The 12,947-nt window shown below is 43.1% G+C and overlaps 1 protein-coding gene across 14 annotated transcripts in view; it reads right to left on the reverse strand.

The window, feature by feature from the left end:
- The window catches only part of LOC139620643 (ERC protein 2), a 151,983-nt gene that overhangs the window by 56,044 nt on the left and 82,992 nt on the right, over positions 1 to 12,947 (reverse strand). For all 14 annotated transcript variants that reach the window (XM_071476375.1, XM_071476377.1, XM_071476372.1 and 11 more), the window contains one exon: positions 12,299 to 12,459. In XM_071476375.1, the coding sequence (XP_071332476.1) occupies positions 12,299 to 12,459 (161 nt within the window). The remainder of the gene's footprint in view (positions 1 to 12,298; positions 12,460 to 12,947) is intronic.

The following is a 12,947-nucleotide window of genomic DNA, read 5'->3' on the forward strand; positions in this document are numbered from 1 at the left end:
TGTTTTTGTGTTTCCCAGACCTGGTGAGATACTGCAGAAAGGGAGTGTCACAGATAGTCAGAACCAAAAAAAAAAAAATAACAGCCTGCTCACTTACACTGATCACTTACAACTCAAAAAGTGTATGTTCATTTTACATCTACACTGTGATGGCATGATGTGCATTCAGTAACAGCTCTCGTGCTGGTGCAGAGGATGGGCTGGAGGCCACCTCGGAGCTCCAGGAGATCCAAAATAGACTCTGTCAGGAAAGGTACAGACACACTTACAAACACTTTGGAATGAAAATCTGTCTGTGTCACAGAACATCAACTTTAAAAAGAAGTGAGGAGCACGTGAGGACTATGAGTTAGCAAGCAAGAAAGAAATGTTTATTGCTCTTTTATCTGCAGTCATGCAGTCAGACATACCAGGAAGCTGCTTAGAGGTTTGGGGGAAACACTGGCACGAAACGCACTGTGACTGACACGTCAAGATGTCTGCAGTGTGGCGTGCGTGCAGATACATGTGGGCTTGTGCTCCGGTGTAAATGTGCGTGAATGGATTTAGTGTTTATCCTGTGTGCGCATTGTTTGTTCCAATGCATCCGTGTGCATGCGCATGTGTTTATTGTGCAGCAAGATCCCAAAGTGACATGTCAGGACACTGATGTCAGGAAACTGAGACACTTGGAGTCTGATAAACAAACTATGCCAGGAGGAAGATCTAAACAATGTGCCGCAATTGCTTTATTACTCAGTGTTTGCCCTAGGTGTCGTGTTACTGAAGTCTTCAACACCATAAAAGCTTTCTCTATGGTTCAGCACTGTGTTTGTGTGTGTGTGTGTTTGCTCTGGCAGAGGCTCCCCTGTGACTGGTTATATTGGACATGCTCAAACAAAGCTAAACACACAACAGGAGCCGCAAGCAATTAGGGCCTGCCATAGTGCATAACTCCTCTCTGAACACCCTCTGTTTCCCCTCACCATCCACCAGTCTCTGCTACCATGAGCCTTCATCTACAACACACACACACACACACACATATCAATCTCAGCAAAATTTGTGTTCTCACTGTGCTGGCATCCTGTGTGGCACCGGCAGCAATAACACTGTTTGTGTGTATGTCATCTTCAGCATTAAATTTTAACCTCAGTGGGCAGAACATCGCTGACTGGCACGGGAATGCATGTAATGCTAGCAGGCAGCCTAATCCTCTGGATTAATACACATTAGGATGGTTTAGCAGAGAGCCGGGTGGGCCCTGTGTCTCCATTTCATCCTGTCATTGGGACAAATTTGTCTGTGTCCACATTATGATGATACACCTACTTGCTTCCCGGATTCAATTGCTGTTTCATGCAGTTTAAAACATACAATTTTTATTTCGTACTTCTCGTTTTGGCTCTTAACTCGCTTCTGCACAGTAGATGATTAAGACATCCTGTTGTTGCAGAACAAGGCCAGTCACAGTGACTGATGGATATCCAGTTTGAATCAGATCGTCTGGAGCCTGAGCAGAGGGTGATATCTCACTGCCTGTGGCTTGGAGAGCAGACACAGTGAAGATCTGTTTCAAATCAATGTAAGAAAAACGGGTAAACTCAATCTGGGTCGACCTCTTCTTCCCTCTGCCCCCACAGCCCCAACTCTCTCCTCCTGTCTCTTTGTCTTTCTGGCTCTCTCTTGCTGTATTTGGGTGTCTCTTTGGCCTTTTGTCACTGAACACCTCATAAGGGAGACTTCTCTTTCTGCAAAAAAAAGTGAAGGAAGACAGGATGGAGAGATGGAGCAGTGCTGTAGTTGCAGAGAGGGTGTTGGGGTAGGGTGTGTGTATTTGTGTTGTGGGGGTACCCCTGTACCAGTTGTGTAGTAATAAAGCTAATGATTGCCATCTGGCCAGCGAACTGATTCCTGAATTCTTGTTTTTTTCTTGTCACTGAGTTACCAGGCCATTATTGCAGCCCAGCGTGTGTGCCACTTCTTTAAACCAAATCATTACTTTAAGCTTAAGACTCGGTTAGACTGAATGAAATGCAGAATGTGCTCACATGTTATTGATAAAGCTACAATGATGTACATATGTGTGTGCGATTATGTGTATTCCTGTGGATATGTGCGTGTGTGTACGACAGGAACTCTGAACGATGACACAATGACACTACTTGCACCACAAACACATGCAGCAATGTTTTTGCATGCAGGCATACATACTGTCTGTGCACTTGCACCAAAATGCTCATCGATTTGCGGCTGTGTCAGGGGACTGCATACCTCACTATGTTTGTCCTATGTGTGTAAACCTTTTGTAGTGGCTAGCGTAGCTCTCCTGTTACACACACACATGTTCTTTATGGGCTGGCTAATGGAGCTGAGCTCTTCCTGCCTCTGTGATGTGGTTTACTGTTGTTTGATGTGCTCAGGAATCCTGCATAGGAGAGCACCCCGAGCTGATCTTATCACATAAAAGCTCTTGCAATGGAAGAAGACACTCAACTCTCTTTTTTAACTTAATAGAGATCTGTGTCCCTGTGAGGCTGTGTGTGCGTGCGTGCGTGTGTGTGTGTGTGTGTGAGTAAGGAAGCGAGTGTGCACATGCACACCATTTCTCTAATTCAATCGAGTGTGTAACCCAAGGCCAAACACACACATTTGATTTCAGTAAATGCTGAACCCAGAGACCTGTGGCTAGAATGGACCAGAGACATGTCAGATATGTCAGCGCACATTACTGTAAGAGTGTTTGTGTGTGTGTTTGTGTGTGTGACAGAGGGAGAGTAGAAAACAGAAGAAGAAAAAAAGGGATTTTACTTTTGTTATGATTCTGATTTCACTTTGAAATGATGTCATGCGTGAGGACTGTATACTTAAGACGAATGCATTTAAGTGCACCTGCTAAGTCGGTGTTAGTCGGCGTTAACCCTCTCAACACTCTGAAGGCTGTTTTTTCTCAGTTTTCACTCTATTCATTTACAGGCATAGCGGGTCCAAGTCTTGGCTAGGCATGCCATATACTTTTATTTGCCAGATAAGTTAAGCTGTTCTGAAATCCCAACATTAGGCATGTGAGTAGTATTACAGTTTACTGTAAGTTTAAGGTTTAAACAGTTTAAAATTGCCTGTCTATCTCTATATGAATGCATAGAGAAGACTGAAATATAAAAATCATTTGGGCCTTAATGAAAAAATGTGTCAAACAAAACAAAGTTTTTGTATTTTGTCACTCTTATTTAACCAAAGAAAGAAAGAACCAAAAAAACCCAACCCTTTGTAATAAACTTTGTAATAATTCTATATCAAGTGAAACGTTGCTTAAGTCAATGAGTTAGATATAGTTTACATCCAAGGACCCATTTCCTTAAAGGTTTCTTGAAAAGTCCTGTTGTTTTAACAGCAGTGATGCAAAGTAACCCCGGTGACAGACGACATCTCCACTCTGTTTGACACTGAAGAAAAAATGTGATGATTATGAGGCAAGATCTGAAGTTGAGTGCCTTTTCTATACTGTACATCAAGCGAGTTCTCCGTGACGTTTGTGCATTCTAGTTTTACCAAGTTTTCTGAAAATTTTGTTTTTTTTTAATGCAAAACGCATCAATGGGTTCAACTGGTTACACACAAACACAGATGGAAATGAAAGTAAGTATCTGTAAGAGTAACGTCAACCTCATGCCTTCTCCAAACATTTAACATTTGATAATAACAGAAATGTATACATATGCAAAACGGGAGGTATCAGTTACAATAATGTCAGGGTGCGCAGAGACTCTCTTGTTCAGCCTTTGAATATTGCATGTTAGAATGACAAAATGACACAACATATTCCACAGTTCTCTGATCCTGACTTAAATTACTCCAGACATAAACACGCATATCCCTCGTATCAAGACGTTCATGAATGCCCACATTTTCAATCACACATGCACACTGTCTATGTTCCGTGTTTCATCTACGGCCTGAAAATCATGCCATTGTCTTTGCTCACATGCCCTCAAGCCATTCTTGTCTCTGCAGGATTCCTGTTTTGTTTGCTTAGTGGTGACCAGTCCTGTCTCTGTGCAGTCTGTCCGCCCACATGAAGGCCTCTTCTGTCTTATTGATGCTAGCTTTAAGATGAAGGACTACACAGATTAAACTGCGGTTGTCATCTTGAATAGATGTGACGCATGCTCCAAATAAACTTTGGGTTTTACTTTTGTGTGTGTGTGTTTTTTTTTCCTCTTTCCTTCTCTTTTCTGTGGGGTTTACTTTGCTTTTTCTTGGACATCAACTCTGATATCGTTAAAATGAGACAAAACTTTTATAGCAGAGTTGTGAAAGTTAACAGTGTCTGCGATGCTTGTGAATGGTAATTTCTATCCACAAACAAATAAGACAAATGTAGCTTTTGTTTTTACGAGATCCGAAATCCCGGTGGTGAGCTTAACTACACTGATCCCTTCTTTCTCTTCTGATTTTATTTTTATTTTCTCCTTATTCTCTTTCCACCCCTCTCCTTTCATTTCCTCTTCTCCCACTTTCCTCTCATTTCTTCACTCCTCTACTTTCCAGGCATAAACTCTGGATACCCACCGGCCCCGAGAGAACAGTCATGTTTCCAATATGTCTCCATTTAGCAGAGACCAAATGAACAAGAGCAGGGCCAAAACAAGGGCAGGAAAAATCATCACATAGCCACTGGCACAATCTGCTTATCTTTCACTGCTAATAGTTCTCATGCTCTTCACATCATTGCGCCTATGTGCACACATGCATGTAGACGTGCGTGCGTGCACGCACACACACACACACACACACACACACACACAGACAGACAAATTCATGTATGCACATGTTGTTCTTTCCACACAAACATCCAGTGTACATCAGTGAGGATACACATGCTCATCCAAACTTGCTTGGGCTGTTTCCTGCCACTGCCGAGAAGTACATAATGATAATTACAGTTTGGGTCTACATCCCTGAATTAACCAGATCAGACACACACACACACACATACACACACACACACACACACACACACACACACACACACACACAACCCAGAAGTGCCAAGGGCTGCTGTGGTGTATGTTGACTGGTGTGCAGTGTTGGAGCAGCCCAGTGCTACTATTGTTCTCCATTAAAACCTCCTGGGAACCATCTCAGCAAGTCTGGGAGATGTGCAGGGCTAATAAAACTCCAGTCGAACCAACGAAGAGTCAGAAAGACCAAGCCTTTACTGAACGTCTTTATGTAACAATGTTACTCTGATGAAAACTGCAGAGAAAGTTCTCCACAGAAATGAAGGGAGAGAAAGACACAGGCACAAACAGATAAAGACAGAGTCATACTCACACCCAGATAAAGACAGACAGATGTAGCCAGAGCAGCCACAGAGGAGAAAAACAGGAGCCAGGGCTCAGGTGTGTCTGCCAACCACAGAGGCTTGGAGGTGTTTACAGTGTGTGAATATGTGCCAGTAAGCCCCACTGACTCACTTGTGTGGGTACACCAGCATTTCAAGTGCCCATAATGGTAAACCATGAGGACATTTTACGAAGCCACTGTTTTACAACACGGCAAATCCAACAACATACTTAAAATAACCCATCCCTCCTTCTTTCTACAGTCTCTCACTGCTTCATACTTTCAACTCACCACTTCTTCCATCTCTATCTCTGCTACTATCTGTCTGTACATGTATCTATCTGCATATCTGTATCTAAATACAAATCCAGATTTGCTGCAGTGGCATGCCCATGTCTATCTTGCCGGTACGTCCTCGCTTGACCCCCTCCTTCCCCTCATTCCTTTGGTGACCCTGAGGGCAGGACTGCCGTTAAGGAGGCCGTCACTGGTCACCTCTGGGTGCTGTGACCTAGGCTGTCTCTTTATGGCTGCAGGGCCCACCTAATCAATTGTCCACTCATGCACACACTTAAATGTTCCCACAGACACACACACACACACACACACACACACACACACACACACACACACACACACACACAGGACTTCCAATCAATTAGTCTTGAGACTTATACAAGCGGGTAAACTTGGAGGTGTTAGTCTCTCTATGGCCAATCAGAGTGGGCTTCCTCAAGATTTCTACACCAGCCAAATGACGCTTATTAGCTGTGTGTGTGTGCGTGTGTGTGTGTGCAAGTATGTGCACGTGCATGTGTGTTTGCGACTGACACTAATTAGCAGGGCTAGTACACCTACTTCCTCAGGACCATTTCCTGTGATAGTAATTATTAGGTATGTGTGATAAATTCCAGGCCTTCTTCCACCCGTCCAGAGATAGAACAAGACAAAAGGAGAAAAACAGACCAAAAAGAGAGGGAGGTAGGCCATTTAATACTCCAAGGAAGCTAAGGAGGTCAGTGTTAAAAGAGTGATGAAGTAAAAGTAAGAAGAGACAATGAAAGAATGATTTTACTCTAGTGAGACAAACCATGACTCAGTATGAAGGTGAAAGCAGTTTCCACATGCAACAGCTCCCCTTTGCCTCCTTGATTTGGCCTCCCTGTCTCTGGTTGTCAATCACTGCATTCTTTTTGTTTCTGTGTGTCACATTTGCCCCTTCTTCATAATGTCAGTCTCCAGATTAGGACAAGACGTTCTTTCTGTCTCTGGAAAGACTCTTCCATCTCTGTCTATCACTTTGACTAAACACTATCCTCCCTTATTCGACCGACGTCTTCTGAGCGTCAGCATGTCTTTCAGTCTAACTTCAACTTAGTTCCAGCCCACCAGTCATTCCTATATTGACTTTAGGAGACAATGCCACTTCAATCAAGCCACTCCATGGCTCACAAACAGAGTGCGTATACACCTGAGGGCTAGTTTCTACAAAACTTAAGTCAGGGTTTACCAACTGTACAGGATGTAAAACTTTTCCAATTCATGTTTACTGGGTGGGCCTATGCTTGCCAAAAATACTATGTGGATACAGGGGCCAATTAGATATTAATAAGTAGTGATGAAAATAACCATAACTGATGCTAGAACAGCCCAATCCTGAGAGAATTGAGTTCAAGATATGGTGGTTGCAGAGAGCAGGCCAAGAGAATAACGTGGTCTGGGAAAAATTGAGTTCAAATTTAAGGCACTATACTTCCAGTTGCATTAGCTGAACAATATCCAATACAAAAGCTGACTGTACTGAGCAAACTCCACACATGTTCTCTCCCAGCTCGAAGCTTACTGTGTGGGACCCAGGTAGAATCCTGTTATTACCGTACTGTACTGAATAAGGACTTAGTAGCAGGGATTTCCAATTAATGAAGCCTTCCATTGACAAAACCTCAAAGGAAGAGGAGGAGGAGGAGTAGGGTGGAGCATGCCTAGGCTCTGACATATTAACACACCTACAGGCCCAACAGCCGACACACATGTCGAAGGTAAACATGCGTGTCAGAGGGCACGGGAGCACAGACAGACATGATGAATGGCCCGAAGTTCCCACGAGGCGACACACATACAAACCTGCTTGGATAGAGAGAGGAAGGTGATGTGTGGTCAGCCCCTCCTCATCACTGCAACACAGAGAATCCCATTCACACACTGCACCGGCCATCTATGGCTCATCATTACCTATCACAACAATGGCACTGTAACACCATACGTTTGCGCTTGTGGCTGTGTGAATGTGCATGCATGTGTGTGTCCACTTTAAGTCCTTGCCTATGTTTCTGCGTGCTTGCAGCTGTACATGAGATTTCGCCAGTATAAGTGAATGTAATTTCAAAGCCACACAAGCGAACGCAGTGCTGTTCAGTTGAATATATGAATGCGTAAATATAATTTTTTTGGTATGAATGTATTTCAATATGTGTGCGTGTGAGTGCACGTGCTGTATATGTGTGTATACCTGCATGTGAATTCATGAGGGTGTGTGTATGTGTGTCCAGGCCTCTCAGAGAGATCAGTGAGCGGGGACATGACCTTGCCAGTACAGCTGGTCTCTCTGTGTTTTTAGCAAGTGTAACCATGGCGATGGCGCTGTGCAGACAGGATGTCTACATTGGGGATTTGAAAGTCATAACGTCGCTACTGCTCTAAGCTTCATTATGCCATGGGTTACTGTAACTGGCCAACAAACGGATACATGAACACACTTCATGGACAGTAGTGAATTTTTGGGGGTTACAGGGTTGGGCTTATTACATTTCCATCATGTGGAATAGCTCTTTTGTCTTTGCGTGAGGGTTTTGACTTAAGGACATGACAATAAGAAGAGAGCTTTAAATATAGTTGATATTTTGCTTAGTTTTGCTTTTGCAGAATGGCGTAAGGTTTGTTTCTATGAACTACTGATGAGCAAACATTCAAGCCAAGGGAGCAGAAGAGCATGAGAAGTGTGTGTAATTGAGCGTTCTTATGTTACACTGAGGAACTAGTTTTCTATGTTTATGAAGTATTTTTCTCCAAGATGTTATTTAGGGCATTTTGTTAAAGTAAATATAATAAAACAAAAGAAGATAAAGCAAAATCAGTCACCTACAGTAATATGGTCATAAAAAATATATATATTTCCATTTCCCCTTTGTACCTTCATTTATTTAGTGTAATTATGTTCTCATTTATCAATACATCAACTTCTCTAACTCTGTGAAATTAACATCTATTTTGCTATGACTACACTTTTATTTTTCTTTTATATTTCTTGCACGTTCAGACCCATGACTACTCATTACTCATTAGTCCGTTATTAGACCAGTACTCAGGACTCATGGGTCAGACCACACCCCTCCTCGATCTCAGCCTTCATTTTGATACCTCCTGCACATCTTAAGTTTTGTGACTGTATCACACACTGTTGTGTCCACAGACAGACATTGATGTACTCAGCTGCCAAAGTCCTCAAAACCACCTCTGTGGTGGTTCCCCCTACAGTGCGTGTCTCCAGGACCACATTTTGCTGAGATGACACGCAGACACACACAGACTCACAAGGTGAAAACAACACCAGCCACACGCTGTCGCAGCTGGTAATCAACGGCTGTATGAGAATGTTCTTTATTGTGTGATGTAGTGCAGATGTTTGCATACAGCATGTGTTATGCTTAGTTATTCTTCTGTGACCCAGTCGCCTCTCTATCTCTGGCCCTTTTCTGTAAACCAGACTCTACTCCCTCCCACCGTTCACAGCTCTACTCCATCTTCTCCCTGTTCTTTCTTCCACCACTCCCTCCATCATTCTCCTCCTCCCTTCCTCCATCCATCACCCCCTCCATCAATCACTCTCACACTCTATCATATTTTTTTCCCCCCATCATTTACAATTTCCTCTCTTTCCACTGCTACAGCTTCTCTCTTTTCATTCTTCTACTGTCTTGCAGAATCTATAGAGTCTACTAATATGAGCATGTTTTCCCCTCCATCTCTTAAATGGTCAACTCTCTGCTTCTCTGCCTCTAAATATCTCCACTTTGTCAACTCCCCATCTCTTTATGTTCCTTCCTAAAAGCTGCCGCTACCTTTTCTTTGCTCTATCATCATTTTTCATCACTAAAATGTAAACAGAGATAATATCAGCTACATTCCCAGTGTCTACAGGAGGTTCAGGTTCAGTAAGCCACTGCGATGTTGTGGCATGTAGTATTATCCCATTCAGACTATGGAAACATCTCAATGACTCGCTATTCAAAATGTCCAAACACATAATTTCTCTATTGTGCACCTACACCCTGTGACCCTAGACTCATTAAATGACTAGCTCCTCTGGAGGCCATGTGTGTCTGCGTGTGTACGTGTGTGTGTGAATACTGTACAGTATGGAGGAAACTCAATCTGGTGTGGGGTGACAGAGCAGACCCTGCACCACTCCTTATACATCAAGCATTCAGCTCTATATCTGAAAAAGGCAAATATGAAAATGCTTTCTCTCTCTCTTCCTCTCTCTCTCTCTCTTACACACAAATTCTCTCTCTCTCTCTGTCACACACACACACACACACACACACACACACACACACACACACACACACACACACACACACAAACACACACACACACACACACATAAACAATACAAGCTAGGAAACTCAGCATGCAATGAGAGGATATTGAAAATGATTTTTTCCCCTCTTGTCTCTTTCATTAACAGTGTTGAAAAGCCAAGAGTCTGCTCTCTCTCTCTCTCTCTCCATCTAGCCGCACACACACACACACACACACACACACACACACACACATACACACGCATTAAAAACACACAGAGAGCTCCCCGGTTCACTGGGGAACGTGCCTCACATGGTTTGCTTCAGCTGGTCTTCTTGACAAATGCCACATTACAGCGCAGAGAAGGAGAAACTTGGCATGCAATCAAACTTCTCTCATGATTTCTAAGATTTGAAATACTTCAGTTTGTATAGCCCCTCCATTCCATCCTCACCTCCCTCTCATACTCTCTCTCTCTGTCTCATTTTGTCTTGCTTTCACTCTAACTCCCTCTCTCTCTCTCTCCCTCTCTCTTGTTACCTCTCTTTCTCTGCCCTATCTTTCCTGTTTAGTTTTCCCTGTGCTAACTTGGACCAGGGCTGTGCTGTGGGAATATGGCCCCTTTTTCAGGAGAAAGCCAAAGTTTGTGTAAGTACATGCATGTCTGCAGACATGAGTGATTATATGTGAGTTCCACTGAGGCTGTGTGTATATTCTGTGTGCGTATCTTTGTGGCTTGTTCAGATGTAAGTCAGTCTCACGAAGCTTCGCCCCTCGCAATTCGACAGTCCTTTAATCCTCATCACCAGTGACCCCAAACCCCAGCCTCCGACCTCTTCGTACACACAGACACACAGAGCCCAATGCACAAGAGACCACACACACTCATGCCCCCCGTGCCCCTTCCATTAGCTCTGACCAGTGTCGACTTGTATTCACTCTCAAACACAAAGGCAAAGAACGCCATCTACTTTGTTGCTGTTTACGTCAACCAACCATCACACTAACTTTCTTCTCAGACGTCTTTTAATGGTAATATAATAATGATTCATGCTTGGTGCCAGTCAAGTACAAAAGTATCATTCACATGTCAGGTCCATGAGCGTTTTCCCAATTTCACGTACATACCTAGAAGCACGGTTTGTGCCAGTATCATATGTAATACATTTCCTCTGCTAAACATCCCTGGTAATGTTTGGATGGTGGAAATTGGAAAAGACAGGAAGATGGTTTGTATCACAAATGTATGTGTGTGTGTTTGTGTGTGTGTGTGCCAAAACACAGGCAAGGGCACTGTCTTTTTCAGTCTCAGGCAAACTGTACACATCCAAATACTGTAGGCAGACACGGACACATACACACATTCTTTCAGAGTTAGTGTGATCAGAGGGGCTTGTGAAGCATAATGGATTTTAAAAGTTGTGTTTTCAATACATATGTGCCAGCCTTCCCTTTTGTACTGTACTGAGTGGCTGACATTAAAGGCATTTCTCTGCGGCACATGACAACCAGATATGTGGCTCCATGCTCCTTCAATCAAAGAGCTCAAAGCAAACACACATGTAGCCGCTCCACTGATAGATCACTGAACTCGCTCACACATTCATACATACCCACTGACACACACTCACACATGGAAATGCAGCCAGTCTTGTACATTTTTTTTTTCCTTCCCCCCTCTCTAACTCTCTCTCGGTCACACACACACACAGACGTCCACATGTAGAAACAGCCGCACACATATTTTTCTGACCTGCTGTCTAAGGCTGCACCACCTGTCCTCAATAAATGTAACTTTTCATAAGGCAGCTCTAGACAACAGCTGATCCTGCTTCAGAACACACCTCAGCGCTGATGTCTATATAACACTCATGCACAGATGCACATGTGAACAGGTGAGCGGATAAATGTGCCTAATACAGTATTAGACACAGGTTTCTGCTGCTGCAACAAAGCTGCTGTGCAGGGTAATGAAAATGCTCACGATGAAGCACTGAGTGAATCATGCCAACGTCAATAAAAAAAACCTTGATATACTTTTATGGGCTGGGTGTGCAGTCACTACCGCTAACACTGGTTTATTTTCTCTGACTGTACATCTTACATCACATTACTGAGTGCTTAAAGTCTTTCTTTTACTGATTAGAGATGCATTGCTGTGGATGTAGAGGATGTAGCATAAGCCTACAGAGTATGTGATTATTATTCAGTGTGGCCAATGCTGGTCCTTATTCTGCTATAATTGGACACATGAAAAGAGTCATATCTGTGGAGATCTAACTGACACACAGAAAAAAAGAAGGCTAGACAGATAGACAGATAGATAGATGCTATGCAGATATAAGTACTGTATATACTAATAGAGACTGTAGGCAAGTGTGAGACTTACTTCATCTCCAGAATCTCCTCCAGCTGTTTGCGTCTCTCCTGACGCAGACTGTTGAGGTGTCCATCTCTTTCGTGCAGGGACTGCTGAGTGGAGGACAGACGGAGTTTGGTGGCGTCCAGCTCTTGTCGCGTCTTCTCCAGAGCTCCCATCAGCTCCTCCAGCTATTGAAAGAAAGATATATATATATATATATATATATATATATATATATATATACACATACAAAGACACACAAGTTTAAACTGAAGGAAAGCATACTAGGATACTCATGTACATGGTTCTCTGTTAAGTGTTGATTAAGTCACATTATGTCATACATAAAATCGACATGCAGGTTCTATTTTACACTTACGCGTGCCCAATCTCTCTCACACACACATGGAAATGGTGGAGAGAGGTCATCAGATACACACTTAAGTGCAACTGTATTTGTCTACATGTGTGTATTTCTGAGGGTGCGTGTGTTGGAATGCTACAATGGGATAAGATGACTGTCTAAACATGAACAGGAATGGCCGGCAGACAACAAGAAGCAATTGAAACTACTCAGGTTCAAAGGTTAGTTGAATATGTCCACTGACCCTTGCAATGGAAACAATGACCCACCTTTCTCCACTTATTTTACCTCACTCTTAAGTGTGGTTCTACT

Source organism: Trachinotus anak, unplaced genomic scaffold, assembly GCF_046630095.1.
Source record: "Trachinotus anak isolate AG129_WGS33_773 ecotype Australia unplaced genomic scaffold, CSIRO_AGI_Tana_v1 ptg000004l, whole genome shotgun sequence".
NCBI classification, from domain to species: Eukaryota; Metazoa; Chordata; class Actinopteri; order Carangiformes; family Carangidae; genus Trachinotus; species Trachinotus anak.